This window comes from Pongo pygmaeus, chromosome 20 (genome assembly GCF_028885625.2).
Source record: "Pongo pygmaeus isolate AG05252 chromosome 20, NHGRI_mPonPyg2-v2.0_pri, whole genome shotgun sequence".
Taxonomy (NCBI): domain Eukaryota; kingdom Metazoa; phylum Chordata; class Mammalia; order Primates; family Hominidae; genus Pongo; species Pongo pygmaeus.
In genome coordinates, this window is record NC_072393.2 from 54705996 (window position 1) to 54718391 (window position 12396).

The 12396-nt window shown below is 49.5% G+C and overlaps 1 protein-coding gene across 2 annotated transcripts in view; it reads left to right on the top strand.

Moving 5' to 3' along the window:
* The window catches only part of SULT2B1 (sulfotransferase family 2B member 1), a 50358-nt gene that overhangs the window by 29123 nt on the left and 8839 nt on the right, over window positions 1–12396 (top strand). For both annotated transcript variants that reach the window (XM_054464396.2, XM_063657289.1), the window contains one exon: window positions 8873–9081. In XM_054464396.2, the coding sequence (XP_054320371.1) occupies window positions 8873–9081 (209 nt within the window). The remainder of the gene's footprint in view (window positions 1–8872; window positions 9082–12396) is intronic.

The window sequence follows — 12396 nt, forward strand, 5'->3', positions numbered from 1 at the left end:
CCCTGGTAACCACCAATCTCCGTTCTGTTTCTATGGATTTTTCTATTTTGGGCATTTCATGGAAATGGAATCTACACTATGTGGCCTCTTGTGTCTGGTTTCTTCCTGAGCATCACGTTGTCAAGGTTCAACCACATTGTAGCATGTGTCAGAGTCTCATTCTTTTTTATGGTCCAATAATATTTTATGTTATGTATAAACTATATTTTATTTATTCATCAGTTGATAAGCATTTGGATTATTTCCACTCTGGGGCTTATTATGAATGAAGCTGCTATGAACATTGCATACAAGTTCTTTTTTTTTTTTTTTGAGACGGAGTCTCGCTGTGTCGCCCAGGCTGGAGTGCAGTGGTGTGATCTTGACTCACTGCAAACTCCACCTCCCAGGCTCACGCCATTCTCCTGCCTCAGCCTCCCAAGTAGCTGGGACTACAGGCACCCACCACCATACCCAGCTAATTTTTTGTATTTTTAGTAGAGACGGAGTTTCACCATGTTAGCCAGGATGCTCTCAGTCTCCTGACCCCATCATCTGCCCGTCTTGGCCTCCCAAAGTGCTGGGATTACAGGCATGAGCCACCGCACCCGGCTTTTTTTTTTTTTTGAGATGAAGTCTCGCTCTTGTCCCCCAGGCTGGAATGCAATGGTGCAATCTCAGCTCACTGCAACCTCTCCCTCCCAGGTTCAAGTGATTCTCCTGCCTCAGCATCCTGAGTAGTTGGAATTATAGGAACCTGCCACCATGCCCAGCTAATTTTTGTATTTTTAGTAGAGACGGGGTTTCACCATGTTGGCCAGGCCGGTCTCGAACTCCTGACCTCAGGTGATCCGCCTGCCTCAGCCTCCCAAACTGCTGGGATTACAGGCGTGAGCCACCGCGCTCGGCCTTGCACACAAGTTCTTGTTTCTATTTTTATTTTTTGAGGTATGTTCTCGATCTTTCGCCCAGGCTGGAGTGCAGTGGTGCAGTCTCGGCTCACTGCAGCCTTGACCTCCTGGGCTCAAGCTATCCTCCCACCTGAGCCTCCTGAGTAGCTGGGACGACAGGTGCACACCACCACGCCCAGCTAATTAAAAAAAAATTTTTTTTTCACAGACAAGATCTCACTGTGTTGCCCAGACTGGCCTGAAACTCCTGGGCTCAAGCAATGCTCCCTCCTTGGCCTCCTAAAGTGTTAGGATGACAGGAGTGAGCCTCCGCACCGGGCCCTGCACACAAGTTCTTATGTGGACATGTTTTCTTTGTTTTTTATGGAGACAGGGTCTCACTGTTGCCCAGGCTGGAGTGCAGTGGCGACATCTTGGTTCACTGCAACCTCTGCCTCCGCAGGTTTAAGTGATTCTCCTGCGTCAGCCTCCTGAGTAGCTGGGATTATAGCCGCCCATCACCACGCCCAGCTAATTTTTGTATTTTTAGTAGAGACGGGGTTTCACCATGTTGGCCAGGCTGGTTTCAAACTCCTGACCTCTGTCAATCTACCCACCTCAGCCTCCCAAAGTGCTGGGATTATAGGCGTGAGCCACCGTGCCGGCCCGGAGTGGCTTTATCTTTTTCCATTCTTCCCAGCAATAGGTGATCCTCTATTGCCCCACATCTTCTCCAGTGATTAGCATCAACAGGGATTTATTTACTGGAGACAAGATCTTGCTCGGTTGCCCAGGCTGAAGTGTAGTGGGAAGATCATGGCTCACTGCAACCTCAACCTCCTGGGCATAAGTGATGCTCCCACCCCAGCCTCCCTAATAGCCACCGCACCCAGCTAATTTTTGTAGCGATAAGGGTCTCTGGTTGGTCTCGAATGCCTGGGCTCAAGCGATCTTCCTGCCTCAGCCTCCCGAAGTGCTGGGATTACAGGCATGAGCCACTGGGCCTGGCCAGTTTTTTTCTAAAGCTATTTTGATAGGTGCATACTGGTATTTCACTGTGGTATTAATTTGCATTTCCCTAACAGCTAATGGTGTTTGTGCTCATTAGTCATCATATATATTCCTTTTTTTGGGGGGGTGGGGAATGGAGTTTCGCTCTTATTTCCCAGGCTGGAGTACAATGGTGCGATCTCAGCTCACTGCAACCTCCACCTCCTGGGTTCAAGCGATTCTCCTGCCTCAGCCTCCCTAGTAGCTGGGATTACAGGCATGTGCCACCACGCCCAGTTTTTGCATTTTTTTTTTTTTTTTAGTAGAGAAGGGGTTTCTCCATGTTGGTCAGGCTGGTCTTGAACTCCCGACCTCAGGTGATCCGCCCGACTTGGCCTCCCAAAGTGCTGGGATTACAGGCATGAGCCACCGCGCCCGGCCATATATTCCTTTTTGTTTGTTTGTTCTATTACTTGCCACTGACTTGAAGCTCACAATTATTTGGTAAAGTGTTGAAATATTTTTCCTCTTTTGAATTGGATTGTTTTCTTATCATTGAGATTTGAGAGTTCTTTTTTTTTTTTTTTGAGACAGAGTCTCACTCTGTCGCCTAGGCTGCAGTGCAGTGGTACAATCTCAGCTGCCTCCCAGGTTCACGCCATTCTCCTCCTTCAGCCTCCCAAGTAGCTGGGACTATAGGCGCCCACCACCACGCCCAGCTAATTTTTTGTATTTTTAGTAGAGACGGGATTTCACCGTGTTAGCCAGGATGGTCTCGATCTCCTGACCTTGTGATCCACCCACCTCGGCCTCCCAAAGTGTTGGGATTACAGGCGTGAGCCACCGTGCCCGGCCGAGAGTTCTTTATATGATGTGAGTACAGATTCTTGATCAGACACTTGTTTTGCAAATATTTTCTCCCAATCTATGGCTTGTCTTTTCATTTTCTTATCAGCGTCTTCTCAGAGTATGTTTTATTATTATTATTATTATTATTATTTGAGATGAAGTCTTGCTCTGTCGCCCAGGCTGGAGTGTAGTGGTGCCATCTTGGCTCACTGCAACCTCCGCCTCCTGGGTTCAAGCGATTCTCCTGCCTCAACCTCCCGAGTAGCTGGGATTACAGGTGCGCGCCACCACGCCTGGCTAATTTTTGTATTTTTAGTAGAGATGGGGTTTTGCAATGTGGGCCAGGCTGGTTTCGAACTCCTGACCTCAGGTGATCCACCCGCCTCGGCCTCCCAAAGTGCGGGGATTACAGGTGTGAGCCACTGTGCCCAGACTTGATTTTGCTTATGTTTTTCTTTCTCCTTATACTTTGACATTGTCCCATCTTGGAACTTTAAACAAATAAGTTTCTGTTTTCTTTTTTTAATAGTTCCATAGTATTTCATAACATAGAATATACAATAATTCTTGCTTAACCAGTTTCCTAGTGACTGATATTCACGTTCAATCTTCTGCCTGTGTATACAAGGTAAACTTTATACACAATGCCTTGTACATACAGTACTCAGCATTGAACACATTTATCTCTAGGACAAATATTTGGACATAGAATTGCTTGGTCAGAGTCGGTACATTTGTAATTTTGATATATAATGGCTACATTTCCCTCTATAGAAATTGTGGAAGCTTGTTCTCTGAGCCAGGCGGGGTGGTTCACACCTGTAATCCCAGCACTTTGGGAGGTCGAGGCAGGCGGATCACTTGAGGCCAGGAGTAGGAGACCAGCCTGGCCTACATGACCCCATATCTACTAAAAATACAAAAATTAGCTGGGCATGGTGGCGCACGCCTGTGGTCCCAACTACTCGGAAGGCTGAGGCATGAGAATTGCTTGAACTGGGGAGGCAGAGGTTGCAGTGAACCAAGATCGTACCAATGCACTCCAGTCTGGGCAACAGAGCGAGACCCTGTCTCAAAATAAAATGAAAAAAGAATTATTTGCAGTCAGGCACAGTGGCTCATGCCTGTAATCCCAGCACTTTGGGAGGCCAAGGCAAGTGGATAGCTTAAGCCCAGGAGTTCAAGACCAGCCTGGGCAACATGGCAAAATCCTATCTCTACAAAACAAAAACAAAAACAAAATTAGCCAGACGTGGTGGTGCGTGCCTGTAGTCCCAGCTACTCGGAAGGCTGAGGTGGAAGAATCACCTGAGCCTAGAAGGTTGAGGCTGCAGTGAGCCATGATTGTGCCATAACACTCCAGCCTGGGGAAGAGAGTGAGACCCTGACTCAGGAAAAAAAAAACAACAACAACAACAAAAAACAGCCGGGCATGGTGGCATGCACCTGGAATCCCAGCTACTCAGGAGGTTGAGGCTCAATAATCACTTGAACCCGGGAGGTGGAGGTTGCAGTGAGCCGAGATTGCGCCACTGAACTCCAGCCTGGATGACAGAGCGAGAGTATGTCTCAGAGAAAGAGAGAGAGAGAGAGAGAGAGAGAGAAAGAATTATTTGCACACATTAGATGGCTATTATTTAGAAAATAACATGTGGCCAGGTGCAGTGGCTCATACCTATAATCCCAACACTTTGGGAGGCCGAAGTGGGAGGATTGCTTGAGCCCAGGATTTCAAGACCAGCCTGGGCAACATAGCAAGACCCCATCTCTATTAAAAAAATTTTTTTGTAAGAAAAAACAGAATAGGCCAGGCGCAGTGGCTCATGCCTGTAATCCCAGCACTTTGGGAGGCCGAGGCAGGCGGGTCACCTGAGGTCAGGAGTTTGAGACCAGCCTGACTAACATGGAGAAACCCCATCTCTACTAAAAATACAAAGTTAGCTGGGCCTGGTGGCGCCTGCCTGTAATCCCAGCTACTCGGGAGGCTGAGGCAGGAGAATCGCTTAAACCTTGGAGGTGGAGGTTGCAGTGAGCCGAGATCACACCATTGCACTCCAGCCTGGGCAACAAGAGCAAAACTCTGTCTCAAAAATAAAAAATAAAAGAAAAAAACAGGATAGAAGAAAATACCAACTGTGGCAAGGATGTTGAGAAAATGGGGCCCTTGTGCACTGTTGGTGAGCATGTAGAATGGTACAGCTGCTATGGAAAACAGTTTGGCAGTTCCCCAAAAAATTAAAGATAGAATTACCATATTAACTCAGCAGTTCCACTTCCAGGAATATGCCCAAAAGAACTAAATACTAGGTGGGGGGACTCTAACAGATATTTGTACACCAATGTTCATAGCCACATTATTTGCAATGACCAAAAGCTGAAACTATCCAAATATCTGCCGTTGATGAATGAATGGATAAACAAATTATGCTATATTCATACAATGGAATATTATTCAGCTGTAAAAAGGAAGGAAATTCGGCCGGGTGCAGTGGCTCATGCCCGTAATCCCAGCACTCTGGGAGGCCAAGGCAGGTGGATCGCCTGAGGTCAGGAGTTCAAGACTGGCCTGGCCAACATGGCCAAACCCCATCTCTACTAAAAATACAAAAATTAGCCAGGCCTGGTGGTGCACGCCTGTAGTCCCAGCTGCTCAGGAAGCTGAGGCATTAGAATCGCTGGAACCCAGGAGGCGGAGGTTGCAGTGAGCGGAGATTGCGCCACTGCACTCCAGCCTAGGCGACAGAGCCAGACTGTCTCAAACAAACAAACAAAAGGCCAGGCACAGTGGCTCACGCCTGTAATCCCAGCACTTTGGGAGGCTAAGGCAGGCAGATCACGAGGTGAAGAGATTGAGATCATCCTGACCAACATGGTGAAACCCCGTCTCTACTAAAAATACAAAAATTAGCTGGATGTGCTGGCGTGCACCTGTAGTCACAGCTACTCGGGAAGCTGAGGCAGGAGAATCACTTGAACCTGGGAGGTGGAGGTTGCAGTGAGCTGAGATCGCACCATTGCACTCCAGCCTGGAAACACAGCAAGACTCTGTCTCAAACAAACAAACAAAAAACCCCACACATAGGAATAGCTAAAATAGGGTGCAGCCACTTCCTCTAGGGCTGAAGCCAAACTCCCAAGGAAGAAAGAAATTGGGAAGGACGACTTGCCTGCCCAACTGGCTCCCTACACAAGATTAGAGTTTCTCTGCAGAGGGTATGGTCATGACCCACTGGGTGACTGAGAAGTTCACTGAGGTGCAACAGGCCACTGAAATTTGCCAGGGGGAGGGGTAAACGTCACTGGGTGTCTACTGCAGGGCTGGCCCCTGTCCATCACAAGATCCTGCTGAGAGGAGCCCCTGAGAATCAGGAAGAGCCCCATCCTCATTCGGTGTTCCTCCAGCGCCCTCTGCTGACAAGGTTTAACACTGAGCTAGCTGGCAGAGGAGAAATGTTTACAGGGTCCAGCTCCAATATCACAAAATGGGAGAGAGGCATGATGTTGGAGCCACCAGCCTGTAAAACTGATAACCGGTACAAGGTGGTTGTTAGAATGAAATCCAGTGAATGGATTGGATGTGGTGGCTTACGCCTGTAATCCCAGCACTTTGGGAGGCCAAGGCAGGAGGATCGCTAGAGGCCAGGAGCTCCAGACCAGCCTGGGCAACACAGTGAGACCCCATCTCTACAAAAATTTTAAAAATTAGGTGGGCGCAGGCCGGGCGTGGTGGCTCACGCCTATAATCCCAGCACTTTGGGAGGCCAAGGCAGGTGGATCACCTGAGGTCAGGAGTTTGAGACCAACCTGGCCAACATGGCAAAACCCCATCTCTACTAAAAATACAAAAACTAGCCAGGCGTGGTGGCACACTTCTAGTCCCAGCTACTTGGAAGGCTGAGGCAGGAGAATTGCTTGAATCCAGGAGGCAGAGGTTTCAGTGAGCCGAGACAGAGCCACTGCACTCCAGCCTGGGCAACACAGTGAGACTCCGTCTCAAAAAAAAAAAAAAAGGCTGGGGGCATGTGGTCTAGCTACTCCAGAGGCTGAGGTGGGAGGACCACTTGAGCCTGGGAGTTGGAGGCTGAAGCTGAAGTAAGCTGTGATTGTAACAGTGTACTGCAGCCCAGGTCACAGAGCAGAATCCTGTCTCAAAAAGAATTAAATGCAATGAATACTAACAGAAAGTAATTTTGAACGTAATTGTTTCTCTTCTGAACAGCCTGTGGTCTCCTGAAATTCAAAACTGTGAATTGGGTCCTTGATGAGGTCCCTTTCCACTAGGTAACATGCTGTGGCTCCCCACAGAAATAAAGAACCTCAGCCAGGCGCAGTGGCTCACTCCTGTAATCCCAGCACTTTGGGAGGCCAAGGCAGGTGGATCACTGGAGGTCAAGAGTTCGAGACCAGCCTGGCTAACATGGTGAAATCCCGTCTCTATTAAAAATACCAAAAATTAGCCAGGCGTGGTGGTGCATGCCTGTAACCCCAGCTACTAGGGAGGCTGAGGCAGGAGAATCACTTGAAACCGGGAGGCGGAGGTTGCAGTGAGCCAAGATCACGCCATTGCACTCCAGCTTGGGCAACAAGAGCGAAACTCCGTTTCAAAAAAAAAAAAAAAAAAAAAGTTGGGGGAAGGGGGAGGGATAGCATTAGGAGATATACCTAATGTTAAATGACGAGTTAATGGGTGCAGCACACCAACATGGCACATGTATACATATGTAATAAACCTGCATGTTGTGCACATGTACCCTAAAACTTAAACTATATAAAAAAAAAAGAGGTGACCCTCAAAAGTGGGCAGTGAAAAGTGAAAAGACCAGAGATTTTTATGTCCAGACACCTGGGTTCAATTCCAGCTTTCTCCATGTATTAAAGGAGTGCCTGCTGGGCATGATGCCTGTGATCCCAGCACCTTGGGAGGCTGAGGCAGGATTGCTTGAGCCCAGGAGTTCAAGACCAGCCTGGGCAACATAGCGGGACCGTATGTCTACTAAAAATAAAAATAAGAAATTAGCCAGGTGTGGTTGTGTGCACCTGTGGTCTTAGCTACTTGGGAGGCTGAGGTGGGAGGATCTCCTAAGCCTGGGATTTCAAGGCTACAGTGAGCTGTGATCACACCACTGCCCTCCAGCCTGAGCGACAGAGCAAGATTCTGTCCCAAAATAAATAAGTAAAGCAATTCTGGCTGTACTAATAGATCAGCCTCAGAATTTCAGCGACTGAAGCCAAGTTTGTTTCTTGTTCCTATAAACTGTAGTTGGTGCAGGAAGGGTGGAAGGAAGTCGGGGGGGGAAATCCATGCCTTCCCAGACATTTGGTTCCTTCCATCTTACAGCTCTGCCATCCCCGGGAGTCCCAGATTCTCCCCTGGAGTCTCTGTATCCAGGAGCAGAGAGGGAGTGGAGAGTCACGTGGCGTGCATTTATGGGCCAGGCCTGGAAATAGCTGCACATCACATCGCCGCCACCTACACTTCCTTGGCCAGACCCAGTCTCTTGGCCCCACACATAGCAGCAGGGGAGAAGAGAAAAGGTCATCACGCCATATTCCCAGCAGAAAAATGAAATGGGGTTGGGTGGACAGCTCGCCAGTCTCTGCCCTGCACCACTTTCCTAGCTTTGTCCCCTTGGACGAGCGACATGGTTTCTGTGAGGCTCAGTTTCTGGCTCCAAAAATGAGGTTAAGCAACCTTGCTTTCTCCGCCAGCTGTAAGGAATCAGTGTGATAAAATAGGTGGTAAATTGCTCAATAAATGCTGTCAGGCTGGGCATGGTGGCTCACGGCTGTAATCTCAGCACTTTGGGAGGCCATGGTGGGCAGATCACCTGAGGTCAGGAGTTCGAGACCAGCCTGGCCAACATGGGGAGCCCTCGTCTCTACTAAAAATACAAAATTAGCTGGGCGTGGTGGTGGGCGCTTGTAATGCTAGCTACTCGGGAGGCTGAGGCAGGAGAATCACTTGAGCCTGGGAAGCGGAGGTTGCAGTGAGCCGAGATCGTGCCATTGCACTCCAGCCTGGGAGACAGAGTAAGATTCTGTCTTAAAAAAAAAAAAAAAAAGGGTGGCAAATTGCTCAATGAATGCTGTTGTGATTATTCTGATGATATCCTCCCTCTTCAGCCCTCCCGCACCCAATTAATCTGCTCGATTTCTCCCAACAGGCACGACCTGGATGATCGAGATCATCTGCTTAATCCTGAAGGAAGGGGATCCATCCTGGATCCGCTCTGTGCCCATCTGGGAGCGGGCACCTTGGTGTGAGACCATCGTGGGTGCCTTCAGCCTCCCGGACCAGTACAGCCCCCGCCTCATGAGCTCCCATCTTCCCATCCAGATCTTCACCAAGGCCTTCTTCAGCTCTAAGGCCAAGGTTGGGAGGAGGGGTGTGTGTCAGTTGGGAGGGGCTGCATGGGTGTGTGGGGTAATGGGGAGACGGAACATAACTCATTGATTCATTCAGCACCTATTTGTTAAGCACCTACTATGTGCCTGACTCTGATCTAACACAGTGGTCAATATACACACAGAAATGCCTGCCTGCCCTTTGGCAGGGAGTGATGGCTCACACCTGTAGTCCCAGCACTTTGGGAGGCTGAGGTGGGAGGATCACTTTGGGCCAGGAGTTTGAGACCAGCTTGGGCAACATAGTGAGACCACGTCACTACAAGAAATTTAAAAAATCAGTCAGGCGTGGTGGCACACCCTTGTAGTCCCAGCTACTTGGAATGCTGAGGTGGGAGGATCACTTGAGCCCAGGAGGTCAAGGCTGCACTGAGCTGAGATCAAGTTACTGCACTCCAGCCTAGGCAACAGAGCAAGACTCAGTCTCAAAAAAAAAAAAAAAAAAAAAAAAGCCGGTGCCGGCGCAGTGGTTTACGCCTATAATCCCAGCACTTTGGGAGGCAGAGGCAGGCAGATCGTTTGAGGCCAGGAGTTCAATACCAGCCTGGCCAACATGGTGAAACCCGGTCTCTACTAAAAATACAAAAATTAGTCGGATCTGGTGGTGGGTGCCTGTTATCCAAGCTACTCAGGAAGGTAAGGCAGGAAAACTGCTAGAACCCAGCAGGTGGAGGTTGCAGTGAGCTGAGATGGCACCACTGCACTCCAGCCTGGGAGACAGACTGAGACTTCATCTCAAAAAAAAAAAAAAAAAAGTACAGCCAGGCGCACGTTTGTAATCCCAGCACTTTGGGAGGCCGAGGTGGGCAGATCACCTGAGGTCAGGAGTTTGAGACCATCCTGACCAACATGGAGAAACCCTGTCTCTACTAAAAATACAAAATTAACCGGGCATGGTGGCGCATGCCTGCAATCCTAGCTACTCAGGAGGCTGAGGCAGGAGAATCGCTTGAACCCGGGAGGTGGAGGTTGCGGTGAGCCGAGATCGTGCCATTGCACTCCAGCCTGGGCAACAAGAGTGAAACTCCATCTCAAAAATATATGTATATATTATATTACATATAATAATTTAATGGTATTACAATATACTTTAATTATATTTAATATTTATATATTTAATATATAATAACATAATACAATATAATATAATATTATATATAATATATAAAATGTCTGATGGGATAAATTTACATTGGAGGGAGAGGGCTGGAGATAGAGTTAGGGGTGGGCGTGGGGCTGCAATTATAAATGAGGAGGTCAAGGGGTCCCCCAGTGAGTAAAAACCCGGGAGGTGATAGTGGGAGCTTTCTAGAGGAAGAGCATTTCAGGCAAGAGGGAAAAGCAGGTGCAAAGGCCCTGAGGTGGGTGTATTTGAGGTGCAAGAAGGAGGTCAGTGTGGCCGGAGCCAAGTGAGCAAGTGGGGAAAGGAGTGGAGATGAGGTCCGGGTGGGGAGGCAACAGGGGCCAAAATGTGCAGGGCCGCGTGGGCCCAGCGAGGACTTGAGCTCTGACCGAGTGACGCGGCAGCGCGGCAGGGATCGCAGCAGAGGAGCCCGAGCGGGCTTAGGCTTCACCGGCGCCCTCTGGCGGCCAGATGGGGACCGACTGTCGAGAGAGCAGAAGCCGGGAAGCCCGAGAGGCGGCGCTGGCGGGGGTCCAGGGGAGGGGACGGTGGCTGGACCAGGGTAGTGGTCACGGAGGTATTTTGAAGGTGAGACCGGGAGGATTTGCTGACAGACTGGATGTGGGTGTGAGAGAAAGGGATGAGTCAAGGGTGACTCCAAGGTTTCGGCGGAAGCAACTGTCAGGATCGGGCAACTGGGAAGGGGAGGAGGGAGGGGAGCAGGTGGGGGAGAAAGACACGGGCTCTGCTGCGGCCCATCCCACGTCCAGCAGAGGCTGCCGGTGGGCACAGAAATGCACCCATCGGGATCTGAGGGGAGAGACGGGCTGACACGTCCATTTGCAATTCCTTGGCACATATATCCTATAATTAATCGAAGTTCCAGGACTGGGTGATATCGCCAAGGAATTGAGCGTGGACACAGCAGTGAGGGGGACTGCAATCTGGAAGTCCCCAAGACCACCCTCGGGCTCAACGACTTAGCAAAACTCATAGTGTTCAGCAAAGCTGCTGGACTCCCGGGTTATAGTCAATTACAATGAAAGCAAACATGAAAATCAGGCAAGGGGGCCGGGCGCAGTGGCTCACGCCTGAAATCCCAGCACTTTCAGAGGCCAAGGTGGGCAGTTGCTTGAGCCCAGGAGTTCAAGACCAGCTGGGCAACTTAGTAACACCCATCTCTACAAAAAAGTTTAAAAATTAGTCACGTGTAGTGGCATGCACCTGTAGTCCCAGCTACTTGGGGGCCTGAGGTAGGAGGATCACTTGAGCCTGGGAGTTTGAGGCTGCAGTGAGCCATGATTGTGCCACAGGCACTCCAGCCTCAAGTACAGAACAAGACCTTGTTTCTTTTTCTTTTTTTTTTTTTTGAGACAGAGTTTCCCTCTTCTTGCCCAGGCTGGAGTGCAATGGCACAATCTCGGCTCACTGCAACCTCTGCCTCCAGGGTTCAAGCGATTCTCCTGCCTCAGCCTCCCAAATAGCTGGGATTACAGGCACCCACCACCATGCCCAGCTAATTTTTTGTATTTTTAGTAGAGACGGGGTTTCACCATGTTGGCCAGGCTGGTCTCGAACACCTGACCTCAGGTGATCCACCCACCTCAGCCTCCCAAAGTGTTGGGATTACAGGTGTGAGCCACAGCACCTGGCCGACAAGACCTTGTTTCTAAAAAATAAGACTAGGCTGGGCACAGTGGCTCATGCCTGTAATCCCAGCACTTTGGGAGGCCGAAGCGGACAGATCACTTGAGGTCAGGAGTTTGAGACCAGCCTGGCCAACATGGCGAAAACCTGTCTCTACTAAAAATACAAAAATTAGCCAGGCATGGTGGCACCCACCTGTAGTCCCAGCTACTCGGGAGGCTGAGGCAGGATAATTGCTTGAACCTAGGAGGCAGAGGTTGCAGTGAGCTGAGATCGTGCCACTGCACTCCAGCCTGGGAGACACAACGAGACTTCGTCTAAAAAAACAAAACGAAACAAAAAAATCCAAGGGATTAGGAAGTACCTCTCAGGACCTAGGGGCAAGGGCCAGGCCTTTCTCTGGGCAGAAAGGAATCCTCTACAGCACAGGAATCAGGAGGGAGCCCTGGAAAGCACCAGCGTTATTACAAGACCTCACACCAGCAGCCACGTTTCTCTAAAGTCTGTTTTCAT